At 42.4% G+C, this 12446-nt stretch overlaps 2 protein-coding genes across 4 annotated transcripts; both read left to right on the top strand.

Annotated features, from left to right (window-relative positions):
* The first annotated feature begins 2401 nt into the window (after positions 1 to 2401).
* LOC125740557 (delta-type opioid receptor-like) lies at positions 2402 to 7840 on the top strand. Of its 3 annotated transcripts, XM_049011825.1 has the most exons (4): positions 3220 to 3396; positions 4815 to 5167; positions 5493 to 5503; positions 5579 to 7840. In XM_049011825.1, exons 1-4 carry the CDS (start codon positions 3380 to 3382, stop codon positions 6092 to 6094), a joined length of 897 nt encoding a protein of 298 aa, XP_048867782.1. In that variant the 5' UTR covers positions 3220 to 3379; the 3' UTR covers positions 6095 to 7840. The 3 variants fall into 3 exon arrangements, with proteins under 3 accessions (XP_048867783.1, XP_048867782.1, XP_048867780.1); XM_049011826.1 differs by lacking the exons at positions 3220 to 3396; positions 5493 to 5503 and adding an exon at positions 2402 to 2419 and having other exon boundaries at positions 4813 to 5167; positions 5568 to 7840; XM_049011823.1 differs by lacking the exon at positions 5493 to 5503 and having other exon boundaries at positions 5568 to 7840.
* A 137-nt stretch (positions 7841 to 7977) lies between these two features.
* chmp5a (charged multivesicular body protein 5a) lies at positions 7978 to 11356 on the top strand. Its single transcript, XM_049011827.1, has 8 exons — positions 7978 to 8161; positions 8948 to 9052; positions 9186 to 9232; positions 9525 to 9618; positions 9768 to 9839; positions 10000 to 10108; positions 10245 to 10360; positions 10931 to 11356. The coding sequence occupies exons 1-8, from the start codon at positions 8093 to 8095 to the stop codon at positions 10979 to 10981; spliced, it is 663 nt and encodes a 220-aa protein (XP_048867784.1). The 5' UTR covers positions 7978 to 8092; the 3' UTR covers positions 10982 to 11356.
* Positions 11357 to 12446: the final 1090 nt, after the last annotated feature.

The raw sequence follows: 12446 nt of genomic DNA, 5'->3' as shown, positions 1-12446 counted from the left end.
TTTTGTGATACAGACTCCAGGCTACTGATCCCTTGATGGTGTTCTGGTACTAGTCTGAGTGGTAACCCACAAAACTGCTTGTGCGTAAACTAGTGTTGTCTCAGCCGGAGAGAAGCAGTTTTAACAGACCGGGACACTCACTGGCCTGTTTCACGCATCCATCATTTCTCAGTATCCCTTCGCTATCAGCTACACATACTTAATTACCATGAAAATGTGTAGCATTCAAACTAGCAGATCCTGGATGGGATTTGATGAGATTTGAGCCCACAAAGCTTAACTGATAAATTCCACCAATTCTAATTCAGTGATGTAGTTCATGACGACCTCCTCATAAAGCGAAAAAGCATTGTCTTTTTAATTTTACACTTTAATTGCTCAGGATTTAATGTTAGTCTATTTTGTCTAATGGGCGTATAGGAATCGGGGGAGGGGGAGCACTTCATCCCACCAATTCATCCCACCAATAAATAGACCTTTCAGTTTATAATTATTTGCTACGCTGTTGGCCTCCAAAAAAAGCCTCTCTTTTAATGCGCTGTGTAAAATTGTCGTTTTATGGACTGATAAGTTTCACCTGCAGCATTAAAGACCACTGCTGTTCTTCAATGTAGCGCATTTGCTTAATCAAAGCTGGATGCTTTAGTGTAGTACATGTGAGCCGTTCGCCTTAACGTACACCGACAATTCCTGTTTAATGCTTCAGAAACGTGTTGATCATGTTATTAGTGCGAACCCTCCCCCCTAATTATTACTGACCACCTCCTTGGGCTACAGAAACCTTTTCATCCCTCACAGTCTGAGTATTCTGTCTGTTTAATACAATAAGACTAAAGTATTGGACACCTGGCCATTACACCTACAGGAACTTTGACGACATCACATCCCATAGTGTTCCGTAGGCATCAATACTGAGCTGGTCCCTCCTTCGCAGCTGTGACAGTCTCCAAGCTTCTGGAAAGGCTTTCCTCAAGATTTTGCAGCGTCCCTGGGGAAATCCTCGTCCATCCATCCAGAAGAGCATTTGTGAGGTCAGGCGTGGATGTTGGACGTGAAGGCCTGGCTCGCAATCTCCGTTCTAGTTCATCCCAAAGGTGTTCGATGGGGTTAAGATCGGGGCCAGTCAAGTTCTTCCACATCAGACTCAGCCAACCATCTTCATGGACCTTGCTTTGTGCACTGCGGCACAGTCATGCTGGAACAGAACCTGTTCCCACAAAGTTGAAAGCATATAATTGTCGCGTTGGCAACTTTTACGCACTATATGCCTCAGCACTCGGCAACCCCGCTCTGTCACTTCCCATGGTGTGCCACTTCAGCATTTTTTCAGGAATGTTCGTAAACCTGACTGCGTAGTTAGGTGCTTGGTATAGTACAACTGCTGCAATGGGTCTGAATGAAACACCTACATTCAGTAATTAAGGGGTGTGTCCCAGTACTCTTGTCCATATAATGTATCTCAGACATTAATACATCTATTCTAACCCAGTGCACACCATACCTCATTAAGCAGGTAAGCGATATTTGGTCTATTCCATCTAATAATATACTATTGGAAGTTTCCTAACATATACTGATATTTGTCAGTAATTTCAGATTCTTGTGTATTCGTGCCGTGTAAAATAAACAATATTGTAGATAATATTGTCAGTGGTGCACTGTAGCCTCTCACCTCCCTGTTTTTTGGTCATGAACTTTGAATGTTCTCCCCATCCATTGTGGGTTTTATCCTGAAGTGCCCCCCCTGTTGTCTGTCCAATGGATGTGAGCGAGTGTGAACGGTGTAACCCAGCCCTTTGTCCTTTACCGCTAAAGGCCCCTCTGTGACCTTATACTAGATTGGCACTGAATGGATCATTTAACTCAGTCTTCAGCACAGTCATACAATTACATTTATCACTAATCCAATTTCAAATCAACATGTAGGAAGTACTCATCTAACGTATAGGCCTAGTTAGTGATTTGTATGACATTTAATCCTATCATCTCCTATCATTTATAAGAGTAGGCCAGTGATTGTACAATAACCTTTTCACAAATAGCATGTATATTCATGTCCGTGTTGTTGATATAATGAACGTATAAGGTATGGGGAAGGTGATTAAACTGGTGAATACAGAACAAGTTAAAATAGTGACCCCCAGTGGTCCCGCTATATTAGCCATTCTCAACCCGTGGGTGCAAAAAATGTTGAGAACCACTGTTGTATATAATACCTGCTGCAGTTTAAATTATTTGAAGGCTAATATTGGCTACATAAATAAAATTACGTGCGAGTTTTAGCTATTACCAACTTTCTGTCCATGTCTGAAAAAGCGTTTTTCCATCGCATCCTACTTCGACCCTATAATGCTGCCCGGACAAAATGTAATACAATAGTAATAAATGACTGTTTGTATTAAATTTGTGTTGTGGTTTGATTCGTCTGTAATGCTTTAACTTGATTATGTCTTAGCTATCTACCCATTAATCTTCAGACGGCTTGTTCTGGACAGGGTCGCACGGATAAAACGTGTTGAACTTTTAATTTAACGGTACATTTAACCTATGTTTTTATACAAAAATTATATTTTAGTTAAATATTATAGCCTAACTCACAGCATATAATTCAGGCAAATCTAGGCCTATCGTGCTTGAAACTCGTAAATAGTGTTTGAGAAACATTGCTTTTTGTCTTCGATGGAGCTCTGTGGGCTGTCAGCGATATAATGTCCCGGAGTGCGAGCTGCAGGGGCAGAGAGCGCCATCTGCTGGGCGTCGCACAGCCGAGTTTCAGCGCAGCGCGGAGGAGCGGAGCGCCTAGTCCGCCCCTCGAAGTTTGCAGAGCGGTCACTCCAGCACTCAGACGTCCTTTTATTTTCAAGCAAACGTTTTTACGGCGATCTAACACCGCAGCCGGGCCAGCTTTCTGGGTATGTACACAAATTAAAACTAATGTATCCATTTAAGGTATTAAAGTTACGCCTTTAGTTATATAATCAATGCGTTCGGCTTTATTTTTATCATATGCTTACAAGCCGTGTTTTAATCGCATTCATGAATCAGATGTTTAGCTAAATAAATATACTATGGCACACCTTGACTTTGCACTTTTGTGTTCTTTTCTCTAAAATGCGTTTCCTTCCGGCTTATGTTCAGGTTTTTTTAAAATTCCTGAACTATGGATGTGACTTCAGTGGAAATTCTGAAAGGTGACGGGTACCAGTCGGGTTTCACGGAGGAGTATCTGCCCAACTCCACATGGACACCCGGCTCCCAATACTACAATTACACGCTAACTGGCGGCTGGAGGAAGGAGCCGGCGCCGTTTGTCCTCTCCATCATCACGGCTATTTATTCGATCGTTTTTGTGGTGGGCTTAGGGGGAAACTGTCTGGTAATGTATGTGATCATCAGGTAAGATAAATCGAATATACCAAGCATCTTTTACGTTTTGGTATTTTTTTTTTATCTTTTGTCACTTGGATTTAGCCCGTGACAGACTGCGATTCACCATGTATTCAGCTTGAAATACAGGATCTACATGCTTGATCTATCAGTAATCATTACTGGACAACGAAAGACTCTGAAAACAGACAATTACTTACTACACCTATAAATGATGGATCTCGGACCGTGACGTGATAAACATTGTTGAGGTTTTGTAGCACTTAGAGATTTTCTTAGAAAATGTAAAGTGCGTTATAAATGAAATATATTATTATTATTATTATTATTATTATTATTATTATTACCTTAATTTCATTTAATCACTAGCTCGTATAGCTCAAATACAATTACACATAGGCTGTTTGTATTATTTATATATACTTTTAATGCTGTGTATTATTAAGAAATGTTAATTTTTCACTACTATAATGTTCATTTGTTATAACGTCATCGCCGCATATATTTTCCTTGAAAGGCTTACATTGAAGTATAAGCAATGCGAAGCAGTTTATAGCCATCCGTAAATCAATATTCATAATATCCACCAATCCCCTCCAATATTGGTTTTTAAATATAATTTCTCCCATCGCGATATTATAATCAAGCACTTTAACTACTCGGCACTAACTATAGTACTCATGGCAAGCAGCGGTTGATGCCGCTTCACCATTAGCGGTATCGATACTATACCTAGTGACTATTATGGCTGGTTTCCCTGCTGTGATGGAGACCGTCTGTCTTCTCAGCCATGAACTCCGAAACGGGTTACGAAACGTGTAGTGTTCTTTCCCGCTATCGCTGAAAAAAAAGCGTAATTCACTTTTAAGGGAATACGTTAAATGGCAATTAGATCAATAATTGCATCTCCTGTTTAATCAGCAGATTGTTTTACAAAAACGACAATCATTTCCCTTCTGACATCATCCTATAAGTCTACAGAGATTACTTTGAGTTTTTGGCAGCTTGTGCCTGTATTTGCTGCCTGGGATGAAATTCAGGCCCGTTTTACCCAGGATGCTCCACTGGATAAGGGGGTGGAAACTGGATGGATGACATTACCATATTACAGTGCAGCTGTAATGGTGATTATTGTGGCTGAACATAATTCTGGATAGAAACCATACGATAGAATCTATTTGCAAGTGTGGTCTGTCGTATATGTCCTTCTTGCCCAGCAGCACTTTGATATTGTTGTGTGGGTCAGAATTATTTTTATTGCCATTTTTTATTAAAACTGAAGGAAAGACTTTCTCCAGTGAGACCTAATGCAGAGCCTGTAGATGTTCTCAAATCACCATTCGTACTTGGATGATAAAAGCCTGAATGGTGTTCTCTGTCTCCTGAAGCTCTTCAGCTGTCTTTTGCAGATGTGTGTCTCTCCACAGACACACCAAGATGAAGACGGCCACCAACATCTACATCTTCAACCTGGCGGTGGCAGATGCTCTGGTCACCACCACCATGCCCTTCCAGAGCACGGATTACCTCCTGGACTCGTGGCCCTTCGGTGAGGTGGTTTGCAAGGTGTTCATCTCCATCGACTACTACAACATGTTCACCAGCATCTTCACACTCACCATGATGAGTGTGGATCGCTACATCGCCGTCTGCCACCCCGTGAAGGCTCTGGACTTCCGGACCCCAGCCAAGGCCAAGATAATCAACGTCTGTATCTGGGTTCTTTCTTCTGTGGCTGGTGTACCAGCCTTGATCCTCGGAAGCACTCAGTCTAACAATGGTGAGTGGTCACGGTCTCCGTTGCTGTTTTGTACATTTCACTGCATGCTTTTTTGGTTTCTGAGACCCAGAAATGCACCTTGATGTTAAGAGCTATATATGACCAGAAGTGGAGTCTGAGATCAGTTTGACGTCTCTTTGAACTTGATTCCTGGCTACTCTGAGGCATATACGATGGTATGGCTGGTATGCTCTCGTGACCCTCACATCTGATGTCCAATAAATTTTATAAAGGAAAGTATATTATCATTTTTTTTATTATTATCAAAAGTTCCTAATTAATTATTAAAAGTACATACCAGCATCTGATAGGTCGACTATTTCAGATGTTATTGAAGTGTTTTGACTGAATTCACTGTGTGGGTGATGAGGGGGTATGTTCCTGTCAACTGCATCTCCAGGAACGACAGAGTGCGCACTGCAGTTCCCAGATCCCTACCTGTACTGGGACACCCTGATGCGCATCTGCGTGTTCGCTGTGGGCTTTGTGCTGCCCGTCTTCGTCATCAGCGCCTGCTACAGCCTGATGGTGCTGCGTCTGCGCAGAGTCCGGCTGTCGTCGGGCTCCAGGGACCGGGACCGCGGCCTGAGGCGAATCACGCGCATGGTCATGGTGCTGGTGGCCGTCTTCGTCGTGTGCTGGACGCCCATCCACATCTTCATCCTGGTGCGGGCTCTGGGCAGCGTGTCCGACTCCCCCCATGTTACCGCTGCCTACTTCTTCTGCGTCGCCCTGGGATACGGCAACAGCAGCCTCAACCCCGTGCTCTATGCATTCCTGGACGAGAACTTCAAGAGGTGCTTCAAAGACTTCTGCCGCCCTTGCCGAGTGAGGACGGGCCAGGAGAAAGGGGTACAGTTGAGGAAAGCCTCCCGTGTCGCTGCGTGCCCCCTGGTGGACAAGGAGAGAACTGTCAAGCCCACATGACTAGCAGTGGAGCCTCGGTCAGTCCCCCAGAAAGAAGCCGAGCACTCCAACGAGACTGGGACAACGCAGGTTACCACCGCTGTGTGACGTAGGTATATTGAGGTATGTGAATGAAATACCACAGTCTCCATACTTCTGAGCAAACCCCAAGCAGAGGGAGGAAACATGGTCTTTTGATTTTCCATTTCTATTGCTCCATTACATTTACATAGATCATAAAACATTCATATCTGTCTTGAATATATACCATTAAGTCAATGAAAGAGTGAAAATTTTACTTGTTCAGATAAAGACAAATTAAAACATGAGGTAAAAGGGTTGGAATAGGACAATAAATCCATGAAAATACTGGCTGGGATCGTGCATTCCATTCAAAGAAGTGCATTAAGAGTCGTTATTCGGGCCTCTCTGTCAAGAATCCCGGAGGCAAGCACTCCAACACTGTTTGCTAAGGTTTCTCCTCTCAAGTGTCCTTTGATGTCATCTGACAGGCTTGGTTGTGAGTGCTTTGCCAAAAAGCCAGAAAAAGGTTTTCACACTGAGTATTTTATCATAATGTAAAAGGTTATGGAAATACATGGCTGATAACATGCTTTGAAACGTGTTAACACGTTTTCCTGCAGGACCGTCCAAATATACGGCCTCTCCCTCGGTCCACGATCCAAGGTGTACACTAGCTCAGGTCGGGACACAGTATTTCTTTTGCTTAGAACAAAGTTTCCCAATAACCCGGTCCACATTTTTGCTCCCTTCCAGCACCTGCCATACAGTCTGGGAGCTGGGAGGGAGCAAAAACATGGACTGTCTGTGGGTCCCTGAGGACTAGATGGGGAAACATTGACCATGTTATTCGTCTCAAAGACTTTGATTATAAAATCCCTGCATGTTTATTAAGTCATCTAAAACTATATTTGTCGTATTGGCTTTTGCTGAGGATGTAATATCTGTGATGTACTTGTTAACTCATGAAGATGAGGTAAACTCAAAGGTGATTGCCAATAGTGGTGCTCTTAGTAACTGTAACGTATTTGGAAGTGGAAAAAAGTGGAACAAACGATAACAATAAACGTTGTTATGCTTTTATTTATACTCATTGTCACCACGGAACATTTTGAGGGAAGAGCCTTATTATTGTGATATTGTGTATCTTTGCCATTTTCGCTGTGGTTTCTGGGTGGCTGGCTGTTGATGCCCTCTACTGGTGACGCATTGCCACTACTTAGAAAGTCTCGCGCAACGTGTTTTAATACGACTGTTTTAATTTAAAACATGCAAACTGAGTCTGTTTTGACATTTGTTGTTGTCTGACTTTAGAACAATGTGTAAACAAAGATGTACCGTGACATTATAGAATACACCTATACCGCTACTGTAATTTAACACCATTCATAATGTCATAGTATTGCAGAATTTTCTTAAATAGTTTATGATGCTTTGGTATTGGGTAGATCAGTTAACGTTTGATGTAAGTGATAACTGTTCATTTGAAAACTCACAGAACTACTAAGCTTTACCTGTAAAATATTACATTCTGCTCAGTACGTTGTGTATGTTCCTTGATGCCACTGTATAATACATATAACGATGTAATTTATTTTAGTTAAAATTTTATTTCAATAAATCGACTGTTTAAAATCCAATAAAAGGCGTCAATTTAAAGTTATTCCCCACTTCCCACCGTGAATTAAGACATCTCCCAACGTTTAATTACCATTGCTGCCATCGCGACAGACTGATTACCATAAACTTTTCTCCTGGCATGTGAGAATGATGAAGTCGGAATTGCCTGCCGGCCAATAAGATTGAGCGGAACATCAGCCGTGTGACAGCTAGAGTCACGTGATACGGGTGATCCTCCAATCGAATCACGAGTCACGGTGACGTTATTTCCTGGTTTTGTGTTGTGTATGTGTGTGGCAGAGATTCCTCAGTGCCCCCTCCTTTGTGTGTTTCGTTTCAGACAAGCGATTTTTACAGTTCTTTGTGTCTTTTGTAACGATGAATCGTCTTTTTGGTCTGGGTAAACCTAAAGGACCGCCGCCAAACCTTACAGACTGCATAGGAAATGTAAGTATCTGGCAAGCTGGCTGTAAATATTGTTTATGCAAACAAAACACTGACATGAGACTTTGTGAAACTGACGTTTGACACGGCGTAGCCGGCTTTGATTTTACTTATTCCCAGCTAAACTACTGGGCCTTGGATAAAACATCGCCGGTGTTGTCATTCTGTTACATTCATGTCATTCCTGGTAACATTACGATGTTCTAACGGGAGTGGAGAGAGTATCCTTTGTTTCCGTGGTACTAGGGTATGAGAAAACGCGTTGCTTTTGTCTTTCGTGAATATGGTGATATTATGGTGACATAAATCGAAATACTGGAACTTAACTAGCGAAGTTAGTCCGACCGAAGTTAAGTAACCGCGTATCTCGATACTGTCACTGTAACCTTAAGAGAACCTGTGTAACCGGTTTGCTTCACCCATGCGGAAAAAAATGAGTACGCTGGTAAAAGTTTTGTGCTTCAGACAGAAACACCGTCTCACTCGCTTTTTGCCATGTTCTGAGATTGATATAGCTCCCAGTGACAAGGTTTCCAGTACATTAGATATATATATATATATATATATATATATATATATATATATATATATATACACACATACATAAAACATACCAAAAATGTAAAACTCGTAGACTTGATATCTTATAATTCAACTCCTAACAGTCTCTCACATACTTTGTAACATGTGTGTGCTCCGGGAGTATCTGAAGCGGCCTCTTTTGTAATGTTGCCTAAGTAGCAACATTTATACAATCCTTCACGTGACGGCTGCGTCTGCTGGCCGTAGGTGGATTCGCGGGCGGAGTCCATCGATAAGAAAATCTCGAGGCTGGACGCCGAGCTCTTCAAATACAAGGAACAGATGAAGAAGATGCGAGACGGTCCTTCAAAGGTAAAGCTACCTGGGAGATTAGCTGAACTGTTGCGCCCACAGCGCCACCATGTGGTCAGGTAGCTCCACTGCGCTGTCACATTATGTATAGTGCTTCTCCTCGTCCTGATAACGGGTGTCTGGCGTTTTCCAGAACATGGTAAAGCAGAAAGCCTTGAGGGTCCTGAAGCAGAAGAGGATGTGAGTGCTGCTTTTGTATCAAATGGGTCTTGATATTAGAAAATTCATGCCATTTAAACATATTTGACTCCTGGTGTGTGGGAGAGTTGATGTTTTTGTCTGTAATCAACCAGACTGTATTTTGTATTGTGATGCATTTTCATAGCTGGTTCACAGTGTGCTGTAAAGTAGTTTCGTTCTTTAAAATTAGGTTAAATGTTGAAACTGACATGCTTGAGTGCATAAAGTAAACCAGTAACAGAACTAATTTTCAAAGGTTTTATTCGATTTTTTTAAAAAAACATTTCTGCAGGTATGAAGGCCAGAGGGACAACCTGACCCAGCAGTCATTTAACATGGAGCAGGCGAACTACACCATTCAGACACTAAAGGACACAAAGACGACAGTAAGGCCTGTGCCACATTCCTGTTGGTAGCCATATTTATTGATTTATGTATGTCAGAAAATAAAAGGTCTTCTATGCAACTAATAATCCTGCTAAACACAAAGAAATGAAATAGTGTTTACTGCTGTTCTTACTGTGCTTCTCTTCAGGTGGATGCCATGAAAATCGGAGCCAAGGAAATGAAGAAAGCTTATAAGAAAGTGAAAATCGATCAGATTGAGGTGGGCTGTCGTTTTTGCTTCACATTAATGCCGGGAGCTGGGAGGGAGCAAAAACGTGGAGTGTCCCAAGAAAGGGACTGGGAAAGACTGGTTTATGGCTTTGTGTGGCCATTGCCATGACAACAGTGGTTGCTTAGACGTCCTCGCCTTCCTTTTTCAGGACCTGCAGGACCAGCTGGAGGACATGATGGAGGACGCCAACGAGGTGCAGGAGGCACTGAGCCGTAGCTACGGGACGCCGGAGATCGACGAGGACGACCTGGCAGCCGGTGAGTGGGACAGCCATGAGGATGCGGGGCCTCTGGGCCAATCAGTGTTTGTGGATGGGTTGTATTAAGCTATTGATGCCAGTCTGTGTCTGCAGCTTCTGGGTCTCATGCGTTTGTGTGTCCCCCCTCCCTCCAGAGCTGGATGCACTGGGAGATGATCTGCTGATGGATGAAGACAGCTCATACCTGGATGAAGCCTCATCTGCACCTGACATTCCAGAGGGAATACCCAGCAAGGAAAGGACCAACAAGGTAGCGCCCTTTACTTGTCTGTCCCACCTGCGATTTGCACCCTTGGTGTGTATGGTGATCAGTTGCAGTCAGTCTCAGTTGCGTTACAAATTATAACTCATTAATCTGGAAGCCATCAGTACAACTACGGTTGGTTGATGAAGCAGTCGACACTACACCAGGGGTCTCCAACTCCGGTCCTGGATACCTACTATCCAGCATATTTTCTATCCTATCTGGCTTCAGATGAGCCACACCTGTTCTCAGGTAAATACCAGGAACAGGTGTGGCTCATCAGAAGCCATGTAAAATAGAAAACCTACTGGATAGTAGATCCCCAGTACTGGAGTTGGAGACTTTAGGCTATAGGTGCCATGATTCACGCACGACCAAGGATGAACAGCAGGTGGTGCTGTTGGTCAGTTTATAACAGCACTGATAGTTTAATATTTACAAGGCTGTGGCTGAATACTCACTCTGTAAGGATGTCATGTGAATATGTATGTGCTAAATGCTTAAGTATGGGGATTGTGAGAGTATGTGGCTGCTTTTGAGCCTGGTTATAACGCGTTGTTTATCTTGCTGTCACAGGACGGTGTTCTTGTGGATGAGTTCGGCCTGCCTCAGATTCCTGCTACATAGAAGCCAATCGGGGACTTCAGAATGCTTTATATGTAAAGTAACTTTTATATATCGCCATAGAAGCAGGGTGACCTATAAGCACAACCTCATAGTAGGCACTGACTGTCTTGTTGGATTCTGTGTCGGTTTTTTTTTTTATTATTAATCTTTTTGTACCGCCATGCCGGTTTGTGGTGTATTTTCTGGCCTGTTTATTACATTTTGGGATACTAACACTTGAACTGACATGTATCATGGGCTTTTTTTCAGTGCTATTCTGAATTGCAATCTTGTGTCATTATCTACATGTTGAAACGTCTGGCATTTGGCCACTTTTATTCTGTATAATACAAGGGCTACTGCAAAAAAAAAATAAACTATACATTTTAAATTCTGCCTTTGTGTTAAATTGTGATTTAGATTGATTATATTTACACCCAATGCTTTGATTGTATTCACATGCCACACGGGACTTGGAAGACCACAGTGCAGCGACTCATGCAGCTGCATAACCCGAATTGCTTAAATTAAGTTCCAAGTTCAAGGATACAAGAGTGATTTCACCCAACCTCCTCTACTAATGAACAAGGGCTGGGCAGTTATGCCCTTATAAGATATACAAGAGCAAACAGTCTGCTGATCCTTCCCTGTTGGTTCTTGTCGCTTCTAATATTTTGTGATCAAATGTTTACTATTTGCACTCCAGAACCCATTCATCATTTAAAAGTGTACTTATGGTGGTGAAAATTACTTGGCTTGGTTTTTGTCCTTTGCCTACATGTCTAAGACTACAAAAATCACAATCAAATGACAGATTTATACTCCAACGTGCTGCGATTATGAAGGCGTGGTGTGGCACGAGTACCAAAAAAAGCCAGCAATTAAAACACCTGAAATTAACTAGGGATGAAAGCAGAACCTTAACCCAAACAAGCCCAAAATTATCACGTGCATAAAACCCAGTGAAATAGCAAGATTCCTACTGCCAAGAGGAGGCCAAAATCCTGCCATTTAACCTAAAATTTCAGGATTTACTTTTAAATACTCCAAGAATAAAATAAAATAATAAAAAAAAAAAAGTATTTAAATGGTATTCTAAAGCTTCCCTCATGGGTAATCCTCTGGAGCCTGTTTGGGAAAAAGCAGGATTTCTTGCTGAGCTGGAAAACTTTCGGATTTGAGATAGTCTGGACTAAACATAAGTGAAGGAAGTCCACTTAAACTTGGGTACCTTACATCTGACAGGCTACCTGGATAAGCAAGAAATCCTGCTTTCTAATGAAGACATGGGGCCTGTTCCCGAATCCCAAATGAAAGCTTCTTTTGACAGGGGTCAACATTCTGTGAAGAACATCTAAGTAAATCAGTCACTTCCCTTAATGAACACAGGGTGGCGCTCATACACCCATAGCCATGCGTTGTGTGGACACCCTGGTAACCACTTTACAAACTGCCTGGGTGGTGTGGAACAAATCACATTAACTGC

The sequence above is a fragment of the Brienomyrus brachyistius genome, chromosome 4, assembly GCF_023856365.1.
Source record: "Brienomyrus brachyistius isolate T26 chromosome 4, BBRACH_0.4, whole genome shotgun sequence".
NCBI classification, from domain to species: domain Eukaryota; kingdom Metazoa; phylum Chordata; class Actinopteri; order Osteoglossiformes; family Mormyridae; genus Brienomyrus; species Brienomyrus brachyistius.
This window is presented reverse-complemented; position numbering and strand designations above follow the sequence as displayed.